Consider the following 13,092-nt stretch of genomic DNA (forward strand, 5'->3'; position numbering starts at 1 on the left):
GTGGGCTTGCTTCTGTCCTCAGCACAGTTTAGAAACAGAATGCTGAGTTAGGAGACCTCGCTGGGTCAGAGTCATTTTTCTCCACTTGCCTTGAGTGATGAAAATTTTCTTTGGGTGATTCTTGATTAAAAAAAAAAAAATTGGGGGCAGTGGGGAGAATTCACCTTCAGAGCTGGTATAGCCTTAAGAATGGCATTTATTTCACATGTGTATATCAGTGTACCTGTGTGTTTGTGTGTGTCTTAGGATGAGAGCATGAGGAAAGAGAGAACAAAGGCGGAAAGACACACGTGACCTGCATTATGTGACAGGCGCACCTGACGGGCGCATGTGTGCAGCCCCCATTTCACGCTCAAGTTCTCCCTGCAGTCAGTGGAAACCTTGGCAGCACCTGCCTTAATCTCCAGCTGTCTTGGCCTCTCCTTTTCTAGGGACACTTAGGGACCCTTATGGGACTTCATAGAAGGCCCTGATAGCCACCTTGAAAACCATATGGCGTCTCCTTTCCTGTGCCTCTGGTTACCCCACGTGGCTCTGACTTTCTGGCTATAGTTGCCGACATATGCTCCTCCAAGTATTCTTCCTTGTTCTGTGGGGCTCACACATGCCCTCTCCCAAGATCTTCCTGCCTTTGGCAGGGTGGGATAGCAGTAGTTGAAATTTTTGAGTAAATAAGAAATGCTTCCAAGTCTGCTTCTGCCCTTTTTTGAGATAAAACTTTGAGCAAGTCACTTAACCTTTCCCCTCACCCTACCTTGCAGAATGAGAATGGTTCTACCAAACTATAACATAGATTTATTTCAGGAGACAAACGGCATTATGATGTGAAAGCCCTCAGTGAGCAGCATCGTCCTGCAGGGCCAGTGGCTGCTTCCTGGTGGCCCTGCTTTTCCTCCCACTTGGCACCGTTGATGCAAAACTGCAGTGCATCTTCTCCTCCAGCTGTTCAACTCTTACATGATGTTTTCCACTCCTTAGGCCCTTGTCTCAGTATTGAAGGAACTGGCCTGGACTGATGGGAGGGCCAAAAAGGTCAGATGAGGTGCAGTAGGATGAAGGAGAAGAGGAACAGACCTTCATGGGTGCCTGTCAGCTGTCTGCCAGCCCAGCTTGGCCCCGGAGGTCAGATACCCCTCTTTGGGCTGGCTGGGGTATGCATATATCTTTTTTTTTTTTTTTTTAGGGCCTCACCCATGGCATGTGAATGATCCCAGGCTAGGGGTCAAATTGGAGCTGCAGCTGCCCCACAGCAACGCCAGATCCCCGACCCACTGAGTGAGGCCAGGGATAGAATCCGCATCCTCATGGATACTAGTCCAATTCATTTCTGCTGTGCCACAATGGGAACTCCCAGGGTGTGCATATTTCTTGTAAAGACTTGTCTCAGTGGGATTTTCTCTATGAGTTCCTTTGCCCCTGTTATGGCAAGTGGGCTATTTTGAGAGCCGGTAGACAGATGTAGGAGAATGGTCATTGGTCAAGGATCACATGGAATGTATGATTCTCCACTGGACTGTGAACAATTTTAAGCACAAACACAATACGCTCACAACTGCAACAGAGAGCGTAGCACCTTTGAAGCCACTCACATCCTAAGCAGGTTACTTCATCCCTCTGAGCCTGTTTTCCCTCCTGTAGAAAATCAGATTCTGATATTATTTTTATAGGTTGTGAGCCTGAAACCAGATCATGTGTATAAATGACCAAGCCCAGTGACAGACCTATAGCTCCTTGGGCAAGGAGTGCTGGAGCTGTCTGCCCTTTCAAAAAGCACACATTGGTCTTATCACCTTCTGAGCAGGGAGCAGTTTGCTCAGAGAAGTAAGTGTAAGGTGGCAGCATAACAAATGGTCCTGGCTAGAGAGGAGGAGACCCTGCTGCCAGTCATGCCTTAACCAAGATCCTTTGCTAGCCAATCTGCCTCAAGCAGGTGTCGAGGAGTGCTCACTCCAACTTCAAATGGCTCTTTTTCTTTAGGGCCATCCACAGCCTGCAAGTTCCCTGGCCTCATGTGATTATTCCTGAGATAGAAACAATGTGTGGAAAAAGTGCCTCCATTGCATGTTCAGGTTCTAAATGCTTATGATCCCTATGGCAGGTCTCCAGACTTCTGATTCAGTCTCAACCCTGCTGTCCTAGGCCTGGAAGGCCATCTGCTTTCATTGTGTCTGCTTCTTCCACCAACTTGACAACCAGTTGGTGGTACTGACATTTTATAGATGAGACATCCTGGAACCTTACCCAGGAGTGTGGTCAGTAGGCGGTGGCTGAGCTGGGATTAAACCCCGGCCTGCGTGGTGCCCATGATTGCATCTAAATCATCTTCCTCTGGAGCCAGAAGGGTCTAAGGCTGACCCTGGTTTACCTTCTCACGGGGCTTGGAGCAACACGGGGGCTTTAAGCCTAAGGCACACAGAACCTAAGACCCTTGTGGGAGGCAAAATTCTCAAGTTGTTCCCTCAGGATTTGCTTTAACGATCCGCAGTTGCTGTCAGCTGTGGTGTATTCGGTCAAGCAGTAACGTAGCTACTGCTATGATGATACTTTGCAGATGGAATTAAGGTTATTGATCACATGACTTTAAGGTAGGGAGACGATCCTAAATTTATCTGAGTGTAATTACACAAATGCTTACAGACAGAAAAGGACAGGCTGCTAGAAAGATGTAGCAGAAGGAAAAGATAGAGAAATTCTTGCCTTTGAGGTGTGGGGCCGTGTGCAGGCACCAGGGAGAGGCCTCTAGGGGAACATGGCAAGCATGAGAAGGAACATGAGCAGCCTCTAGGGACAAAAACCAGCCTCTGGCTAACAGCCAGCAAGGAAATATGGACTTACGGTCCTGCAACCATAAGGAACTGATTTTTGCCAACAACCTGAATAAACTTGGATATAGGTTCTTCCCCCAGGGCCCCGGGAAGGAGTACAGCCCTGCTGATGCCTCAGCTGGAGCCCAATGAGCGTGTTGGTGCTAACCTACAGGACTGTGACTTGATAAATGGTCATTTCGGGCCACTAAATTTATGGTAATTTGTCACAGCAGCAATAGAGACCTTATTAATCCCGGTGAACAATGTGTCCCTTTTTGTAAACTTTTGCTGTATTGGGACACATTTGTTCAAAATTGCTGAACTGGGGCAATAAGTCAGTCCCCAGATATACCGGCTGCCTTTGCCCTCACATCATAAACCATGAAAGTCCAAGCATCTGGCTGACCATGGAGAGGAATCACCCAGCACCAGCTTCTCCTTGTCACCTGTTGAGCCTGGTTCTCTCCTACCACCTCTGAGTTTGTCCTAGAGAAAGCTCCTCCTTTAGCACTTGGGAAACAGGTGCTCTGTATTCACAAAGGACAGCTGTATCACTTGGCTCTCCTGCCAGAAGCCACTTACGTGTGGGTGGCAGAGGGTTCATGCTCATAGCATTGAGGGAGTGGGGGAAGGGCTGACTGGGACACAGAGGCCCTCCTTGTAGCTCCACCTGCCCACTTTGGGGGATCCTGGCATGGCTTAGCTGCAAGGCCACTGGCTTGCTAATGCTCATTTCATCCCTACCTTGTTTAGGGGAGGAGGCTGAAGCCCAGAGGAGTGAGACCACCCCCTCAGTGTCACACAGCTCTGGAGGTTTTAGCTAAGATTCTGAGCCACAAAAGCACCATGCTGGAGAGGAAGGAAGGCATAGGAACATGCATACGTGTATTTTTTCAGCAACAAACCGGACTAGGCTTGAGCAGCCTGGCCAGTGCCCTTTGACAGCTTGGGGGAACTGTGAACTGTGGAGTCTAGGAGAAGAATGAGGCAGGGAACCTGGGCCAAGCACTCCAGGCGAGAGGCAGGAAAACACTCTCAGCTCAAATGCAAAACGGCCTCCATGTGCACTTTTTTCTGCTTCTTTTCCCAGCACCTCTTTTGCTGAAAAATTGACCAGGTTGCAGAATTTCTCACTCCTCTGCTAAGAAAAATCCCTCTTTCCCGCAGGCTCCCCAAACACAACCCAGTGAGACAGAGGCGCTTTCATCTTTCAGGGCTGTCCACTCTCACTTTGCTTAAGCCTTGTTTGTTTCCTCTGCCTGAAAGAAGCTTTTTGCTTGGTGTGCTAGGGTTGGCTGGATCCAGAGAGTGTCCAGTGCTGTGGCTGCTTTGTTCCTGAGCCCCGTGTGAAGCCTCAGAAATGACTGCCTACATTAGAGTGAGAGGCAATAACCAGGTGCCAAGGATCATTTTCCCACTGGGTTCCCATCACTTGTTTAAATCAGACCCAGATTACCCCTTTTGCTGGCTCTGTGACCTTTGGAAAGTTACTGAACCTCTCTGAGCATTCTTGTTCTCAGCTGTAAAACCGGGCTGGTTAACGGTGCCCAACTATGAGGGAGGTGACCCAGCAGTGGGCGGTAGAAATTAGAGATTCCAAAACACTTGGCACAGTGTCTGGTGCACACCACAAGTCTCAATAAAAGTTGATATTGTTAGGATTTTACAGATGTGCACTGCTTTATAGAGTACTGGAGTGCAAACTGTATAAATTTAGGAACATGCAAGGATCATGTCTCCTAGACAGTAAATGAATAATTTTGAGGGGAGGTGACCAGTTTAAAAGTGTGTAAAATTGGAGGGTTAGCTCTGTACTTAGCACCTTTGCCTCCATGTTTGTAATCCTTTTAACAGTCTGAGAGGTTGTGGGTATCATTACCCCAGAGAGGAGGAAACAGGCTGGATACCTGCAGGAGCTCATCTCTGTCCTCTTCTCCCCAGTGTTTTGGGGTTGTTGGGGCCATGTGCTGGGTGACCTCCCCCTGGCAGTAGTGGCTGCTTGCCTTCTACGAGTCTGATCAAATATCTGGCTCGTTCTTTCTTTCCTTCCTTCCTTCCTTCCTTTTTTCTTTCTTTCTTTCTTTCTTTCTTTCTTTCTTTCTTTCTTTCTTTCTTTCTTTCTTTCTTTCTTTCTTTCTTTCTTTCTTTCTTTCTTTCTCTTTTTTCTTCCTTCCTTCCTTCCTTCCTTCTTTCTTTTTTTGGTTGCTCCTGTGGAATGTGAAAGTACTCGGGCCAGGGATCGAACCCAAGCCGCTGCAGTGACAATGCCAGATCCTTATTCACTGCACAAGAGAACTCCATGGCTCTGTTTATTTTCACTCCTTGAGCTGTTAGAGATCCTTAGTTATCAGCAGAAAAGAAAAATGCATTATGAATGCAAACACTGACAAACAGTTGTTCTGAGAAATCGACTCATTATGGTGTCCTCCTCAGCACCACTCACCACTCCATGGTCCCTGGGTCTCCTGTGACTCTTTCTTCTAATTGAGTGAGGGACCTGCAGCCCGGGTTTTGAATGGTCTATACAATGAGGCTTCCTGATTCCTGAACTGTATGTGAGTGACCTTACCCCATTTAATCATGACATCACATTTGGTGTATATTGGTCTGTGTTGGAAAGGATGAGGTGAGGTTCCATGGAAGCTATCCTGGAGGGTCCGTGGGGGATGGGCTGCATCCTTGGAACATCTCAGGAGTGCTTTAGAAAGTTTTCCCATTGATTTCTGTGAATCTTCAAGGTTAGCTGTGTGTGATTTAGGAGTTTCCATCCTTTGGTTCCTGTATGGATCATAGAACCACAGCCTCATAGCTTCAGGAAATCCTCAAGGCAATATGGACCAAATCCCTTGTTTCATTCATTATTGTTTATTCTGCAAATATTTACTCAGTACGTAACAGATGCCAGGGCCAGCCCATGCTTTCCAGGAGCTCACAACCTGTGGGAGAGATGAGTTCTCAACAAGGGGTGACAAAGATATAGAGGTTTGCCAAATACAGAGAAGCTTTACCCAAAGTCTATACCATGAAATATATACCATAGGACCAGGTACCCTGTGGTGAAAGGTTTCATGGTGAAATAGGCTTGGAAGTGTTGGCATATGAATATTGTGGGGAGACCAAGAAAGGTGCCTAATTGCAAAAATCTGGAAATTACACTGTCAGTGATAATGATTATCTTGAGAATTTGGTATGTACCTAGCTTGGATGTGTCTTGCGTGAATTATTTTATAAAATCCATAGTGGTAGTCCTCTTTAAGAAATCTTTATGTTTAGGACCTTTTGTTTAAAAAAAATATATTGATTGATGGGGACGGATGGTTGGCAGACTTATCATGGTGATCATTTCAAAATGTATGCAATTGTCCGATCACTGTAGTACACTTGAAACTAACAGAACATTGTACATGAGCTCTATTTCAATTAAAAAGAGCTCGATCGATTTCAGTAGAACAATGACATTTTGCAAAGGGAAAAACTATTTCAAACTTGTGCATGAGGATCATATAGAGGATTCATCTAAGTACAGATTAAAGAAGATTTGAATGAGGTTTCAATCTCTTAATGAGTCTTAAAACCTTTTAGGGTCCATGTTCATTATCTATCACTTCTCTGTGTAGAGCATCCTTCCACGCTGATAAATTCATATTTGCTCTGAGACTTCCTTTTCGCAGCTGCAGCCTTCACTTCTCCATGGCTGCGTCATAATTGGCTCCATCCTCTCTGTTACGTGTTAGCTTGTTCTTAGCCTTTCATTGTGGTCAACACCCTTGGCCCATGTATCCTAGGGACCAAGAGCCACATGTATTTATCCAGGCCGTCCTTCTGAATGTATTACCCTTCCCCTCATGGGTTGTTTAAAACTCTTGTCAGATTGAGCATTGTTATCATTTTAAAATCTTTGTCAGTCTGATAGATTTTCTTTAGATCACAATTTATTAAGATTTTGTTCGTTTTTCAGAGACTCTAGGTAACTGTGCTCCTCTCTCTGGATTATCCCACAGAGTCCCAGTGAGGAGCCCCTGCTGGTGTGCCAGACCTCTGGGGGGCCGTCTGCCCGACTGCTCCAGACTCCGGCAGCGGGGCCTCCGATGGCAGTGGGTACCTCCCCGTGAAACCTGCCAAGCTGGACGCCACAGCTCTGCACGACGACGCTTTGGCCAACTCTGTGCCCCCTTCGGAGGCGTGCAACCATGCAGTCCTAGCCTGCAGCCCGGGCATCCCTGAGGAGCACTATGTAAGCGAGGCTGTGGAAGATGCTCCCAGCTCCAGAGGGTACCGGGATGCCTGCACCATCACCGGTAAGGGCACCTCTCCCTGTCATGGATGGAGACAGTCAGTGAGGACCAGGGAAGACTGGGGCCACAGGACTGGGTCTGGGAGAGGGATGTGGAGAGTTGGTGAGCTGGGGGGACCACCAAAGTGCAAAGAGTCAGAGCTTTTGTGTGTGTGTGTGTGTGTGTTTTAGGGCTGCACCAGCGGCTTATGGGGGTTCCCAGGCTAGGGGTCGAATGAGAGCTGCAGCTGCTGGCCTATACCACAGCCATAGCAACTCGGGATCTGAGTTGAATCTGCAACTTACACCATAGCTCCTGGCAACACTGGGTCCTTAACCCACTGAATGAGGCCAGGGATCAAACCCCCAGCCTCATGGATACTAATCGGGTTTGTTACCACTGATCCACAACAGGAACTCCCTCAAGGAATTATTGAGACAGGTACTTGGAGCCAGCAAAAGAGGGGGCTCTGAGTGGGAATGGTGTGGGTTGGTGTGTGGAACAGCAGTGAGGAGCATAATGATAACTAAATCCAACTGCATTCATATCAGAATTTGTCCATTCTCATCTTGTCTGCATCACTGCACAGTGACAGTTTAAAATGTGCAGATTTGCTTGCAGTAGGTTTTTTTGTTTTTGTTTTTGGCCACTCCTGTGGCTTGGAATCAACCCCATGCCACAGCAGTGACCAGAGCTACTACAGTGACAATGGCTGGATCCTTAATCTGCTGTGCCACAGGGGAACTCCATCCAGTAGCTTTTTACTGTTTTCTCTTACCAGTTAAGCATTGAGAATACCCCTTGTGTCAAGAGCTTCCTGGGTATGAGGGGCACTGAGGTGCCTAGGATCCCAGCCTGGCAGTGCTGCTTTGCCTAACCCAGGAAGGACATGGTTTCAGCACCTGCCCTTTCCCTACTATGACATGTTTCCCCTTGCTCATGGATCTTTCCTATTAGCACAAAAACGTGGTCTGATAGCTCCCTTCTTAAAAAGAATCCTTCTTCCTCCCACTTTCCTTGCAGCCAGGGCCCATGTCTCTGCTCTTTTGTTTGCAACTGTTTCTTTGTTTTCCTCTCCTGTTCACTCCTGTGTCCAGTGTGAGCAGGCTTGTGACACCACCATGCAGCATGGTTAGCACAGTGATAAGCACAGGCCATGGGAGAACACCAAGGAGGGTGCCTGGCCGAGGAGATCAGGAGGGCTCCTCAGAGAAGGCAGTGTCTCAACTACGTCTTCATTTGTCCAGACACATCAACTAATCACTTGGATTCTAGCGGCGTCTGTGCCAGTGAAATCCAGGAAACATCTAGCCTATTAAAGTTGTTTCACGTTGAACGTGACAGCCGAGGGCAAAGTAATGGCAGAACGCAGTACTAACTTCAAACCCTGTGGGGTGTGGTAACAGGGGGTTTTTTGCTGGGACATCTGTAGCAAGCACTGTAGGGCAGCTGAGAAACAGCTCAGGGCTGTCACTTTTGGCAGTGGCTTGGTAAACAGGAGTGTAAAACATAGGCACTATTATCTGTTTAAGTGCTAGGCAGCCAGGCAATGCAGAACATGCTCAGGTTCAAGTCTTGTTTGTTGTTGAGAAGAAGACACAGGATAGAAAACATTCTCGAGAGACCTGGCTTCTCCCCGAGAATGCGTATGTGAACTTCAAGGGCTTTGCCAAGTGCAGTCCTGGGAGACCGCTTGGCATCCAGCCTCTGATAAATCTGTGCCACCCCCTGTTCCCAGGGAGTGCTGAGTTGAACAGCAGGCCTTTTGTTCCTCTGTAATTTTTAGGCAAAGCCAAATGCCCATCACAAAGCCCTGCTCCCCTCTTCCTCCCCCTACCCCCAACTCAGGGATATCATATTTTGGGGTGCGGCATTTTCTGTTTGGGGCGGTTTAACGAGATGAGCCGATAGGGTGCCCAGACTGCCTGGAGTTACGTAACCCATTGTGCTTCCAAGGCTGTGCACAGTCTTAGGATTTGCCCCAACAAGCAAACTCAGAGAACTGCTGAGTAGGTGCTGGAGGTGGCTGTGCCGAGGTGCTACTCAGGCTGGGTGCTCATGGAGGATCGCTCAGCTTTCTGAACTGCCTTTGGACTTTCCTTCTGCACATGGCATTGGTATTTCAGTTTGGGCAGCCCGCGAGGGCCCAGCCTCTGCCAGGACTCTGCCCAGGCAGCCTCATTCGGACAGGCTCATGTGGTAAGTGTGTTTGCCTGGTATTTTTGCTGTTGCTCTTGTTTGTAAAAGTTGTGGCCGGAAGGGTGAAGAGGCCACAGGAGAAGTCATTTCTCTCCTGCTGTGTTCTACTTAGACGGTTGTCCTTGGACCTGGGGTGGGAAATGGCAATACTGAGTTATTGACAGGCAGAGGAGGGACCATGGAAGCTGCTCACCCCTCAGCCCCTGATCCAGCCTCAGCAGAATCAAGTGACCCCTGTGAGGCCGTGAGCAGCAGGTCTGAGTTGGGACCAGGCTTCCGGACTCTCACCATCTCGCCCTTCCAAGTTCTGTGTAGTGACTGACCGAGGTTTCTAAGGCCCCTTCTGGCCTCTCCAACTCTGTGATTTTCCTGCTCCATCTCTTTATCCTGGTTTCTTAGAGCCTCACCTGGTGTCCTGTGTCTTTATCCTGGTTTCGCAGAGCTTCACCTGCTGTCTAGGTCAGCAAGGAATTTTTCAGAAGGTAAAGAACAGAGTCAGACAGTGTCTGCCTCCCTCCATCCCTCTTTTCTGCCCTCACTTTTCTATCTTTTTTTTTTTCTGTACTCAATGGGCTTGGCCCTCGACCTCCCATCCACACCCAGGTGATGGCAGTGGTGGTGGTGATGGCAAGCTTGCTAATCCGTTCTGCTCTGGCTTGTCTCTTGCTATGGGCTTTTGTTTCTCCTCACTTCCTCTAAGCTCATCAGAGTCCGATGGGTGATGACCCATCTGGTTTCTGTCCTGTCTGTACGCTGCTACCCACGAGCTGTCTGGGCCACAAACCAGTAAATTCCTCAGACGCCGGAGCTCTTCTTAGCCCTTCCCACTCAATTTTAGGTTTCAAGATATATGAGACTGGATGGGAGATTATGGAGACGCTGTGCTATAAGTGTGTACGTATGTGTGTGCATATTTAAAGTGTCTTCATGCTTATTCAATAATTCTGTTCAATTAGCATCTATCTGAGGCCAGCTTTTTGGTGGGATCCATAGATGAGATCTCTATGCAGAGCCCCAGAGGCGGGAGAGGTAGAAATGACCTGCTGTGACCCTGGCCAGGATTGTTCCCACTGTGCTTAAAGCTGCCTTGTCTAAGCACCCTCATCATCACAGGGCCACCCTCAGACTTGATGATCTATCCTCTGAAAATATGTTGAAATAAAATATCATGGAATTCTTTCTTGAATGTATAAATGTAAAGTTTAACTTATCAGTCCCTGACTAGTGTGATATTTTTATGGTGTTTTCCATTGAACATGTAGAATGTACATGGTGCTTACTTGGCTAAGTGAAAGAGAAAAGAATAGACTGTGAAACATCCCTTCTTTCACAGAGTGAGAACTAGGATCTAGGGAATTATAAATCTTTCTTCAGATTCATAGCTTAGAAATGTCCTTTGCTTCTTCTCTTGGTGGAATGGCCCCTATTTAGTGGTCGGTTCGTTTTCTTAAATGCAGTGCAGGAGGAGGGCCCTTTTCGGTGGATCTTAGAACTGATGCTTAATCTTCAGCAGAACACAAAAACATTCCCATTTGTTTTTTAAACATGCTGCAAATGATTTGGGGGCGGGGGGCACCAGGTGGCCTTACTTCCTCTCTGTTCCTCATCCTTAGGTGAGGGAATAGACTGTTTATCAGACAAGGTTTTGATGTATACTGTAAAACTTAGTTAAAATGTGTAAGATTCTTGACATGTGATTGGGAGGCCCTGTTCCAGAGGCTTGACGTATTTTTGTCTTCCTAATTGGTTTTCATTCTGAATTTGAAACAGTTTTTCCATGTATCTAACGTACTTTGACTTTGCCCACTTCAGTTTTGGGAAGCTGGCAAATAATAAATTATGATAAAAAATAAAGCGTAATCTCATTAAAGATTTGATCAGAGGTGCTTTGCAGGGGCTTCACGATATCCATCCCAACTACAAATAGCATTCTTGAGGGTGTTCTTTTAGGTGCCAAGTTTTCATATTGGATTTACATAAATTTGTTTTGCAAGTGTCAGAGTGTCACTTCACACATACTTTGTTCAAGGCGCTCTTTGGTGGGACTGGACTGGACCAGGGTTCGAAGGCAGTTGCTGGTGGAGGGGCGGCATGGGCCTCAGCACTTTGTCCCACTCAGCTGAGGTTTGCTGCAGGGCCTTTCCAGGGATTCACTGAAAGAGGGTGCTGGGTGAACCTTGCAGGTGTGTTTGGATGTTCTCCCAGCCACATAGTTCACAGGTAACTCTGGGGACTCCTGGCCCAGAGAAACCTGTCTTTGTTCTCTGACCTCTGATCTTGTCTGATCTTGTGTGAACAGTGACAAACTTGAGCAAATCAAGCTGAAACTATGAGAACAGAAACTTTATAAGTATAATTAGACCTGGAACAAATCAAATTTCATAAATCTTGTATTAGTCAGGGCTCTCCAGAAAAACAGAACCGACAGGATATATATGTGTGTGTGTGTGTGTGTGTGTGTGTGTGTGTGTGTGTGTGTATATATACACATATATATATAAATCAAGAGGTGTGTTATAAGGAATTGGCTTCCACAGTTATGGAGACTGACAAGTCCTAAGATCTGTAGGTAGCAAGCTGGAAAACCAGTGATGTAATCACCATCCAAAGATCTGCAGGCTCGCCATTGTAGGAAGAGCTGATGTTTCAGTTGGAGTCCAAAGGTAGGAAAATTCTGATGTCAGCTGGAGGGCAGTCAGGAAGGAAGAATTCTGTCTTCCTTGAGGGACAGTCAGCCTTTTTGTTCTATTCAGACCTTCAGTGGATTGGGTGAAGCCTGCCCACATCACTGAGGGAAATCTGCTTCACTCAGTCTACCAATTTAAATCTTAATCTCATCCTCAAACACCCTCACAGAAACATCCAGCACAATGTTTGGCCAGATATCTGGGTACCCTGCAGCTCAATAAAGTTGATAATTAGCCGCCACAGATCCTAAAGGAAATCACTTACTGAGTAGTTGCTCTGTGCCTGGCAGGCCTCCAGGCACTGCCCTGGAAACTCACCTTTTTCTCAGCACTACCCTGCCAGGCGGGAACTGTTACCACCCTCACCTTTGAGGAGGTGCGGAGTGGGGTGGCCTGTCTTCCCATGTAAACCAAGTATCCTTGGGGATTAGACCCAGCAATGTTGTTTTCTGACCCTATTTTAACATCCTTCATTGTGGATTTCTCTCTTCCAATGATGTCCTTTACCTAGGTTTTTTTGGGGGGGATTTTTTGGGTTTTGTTTTGTTTTTTGGCTGCCCCTTGGCAGATGGAGTTCCTGGGCCGGGGATCAGATTTGAACTGCAGTTGTGACCTACACTGCAGCTGTGGTAACACTGGATCCTTTAAGCCATGTGCTGGCTGAGGGATTGAACCAGCATCCTTGGCAAGGCAGAGACACTGCTGATCCCTCCCACTGCGCCATGGTGGGAACTCCTAACTAGGGTTTAAATTTAAAAAATAACAATATGCAAATGGTAAAAGTTGAAATTGTACCAAAGCACAGTAACAATCACCTTTCTATCTGTACAATTTAACCATTTTAAAAAAAATCATTCCAGAAGTTTTTATGTACATAATTTTTTTTCCCTAATACTATGCACATGGGGCCATACTGTATACCCTAAGCTGCATTTAAAAAATTAACGTATTACTTAGGATTGTTTCATTATAGTACATAGAGTGTTGCTTATTCCTTGAAGTAGCTCTATAGTTGCCCATTATTTGAATTTATCATCATCACCTTCCATTTATTGGAACCAGCAGTTCTCAGATATAATATTTCTTTCTTTCTTTTTTTTTTTTTTTTTGGTCTTTTTAGGGCTG

At 46.7% G+C, this 13,092-nt stretch overlaps 2 protein-coding genes across 9 annotated transcripts in view; both read left to right on the forward strand.

Moving 5' to 3' along the window:
• LOC125110452 (translation initiation factor IF-2-like) overlaps positions 1–6,927 on the forward strand; it is a 65,934-nt gene extending 59,007 nt beyond the window's left edge. Inside the window, exon 4 of the mRNA XM_047751744.1 lies at positions 6,809–6,927. The gene's annotated coding sequence lies outside the window, so the exon portion shown is untranslated. The remainder of the gene's footprint in view (positions 1–6,808) is intronic.
• Positions 6,928–6,958: 31 nt separating this feature from the next.
• The window catches only part of TRAK1 (trafficking kinesin protein 1), a 106,774-nt gene continuing 100,640 nt past the window's right edge, over positions 6,959–13,092 (forward strand). The window contains exon 1 of one of the 8 annotated variants that reach the window (XM_047770740.1): positions 6,959–7,105. Coding sequence is in view for 7 of the 8 variants with exons in the window: in XM_047770687.1 (XP_047626643.1) it covers positions 9,190–9,280 (91 nt within the window). In the remaining variant the exon portion in view is untranslated. Of the gene's footprint in view, positions 7,106–9,026; positions 9,281–13,092 lie in introns of those variants that run through there. The other 7 variants (XM_047770687.1, XM_047770695.1, XM_047770713.1 and 4 more) reach the window with 7 other exon arrangements.

Source organism: Phacochoerus africanus, chromosome 1, assembly GCF_016906955.1.
Source record: "Phacochoerus africanus isolate WHEZ1 chromosome 1, ROS_Pafr_v1, whole genome shotgun sequence".
Classification (NCBI taxonomy): Eukaryota; Metazoa; Chordata; class Mammalia; order Artiodactyla; family Suidae; genus Phacochoerus; species Phacochoerus africanus.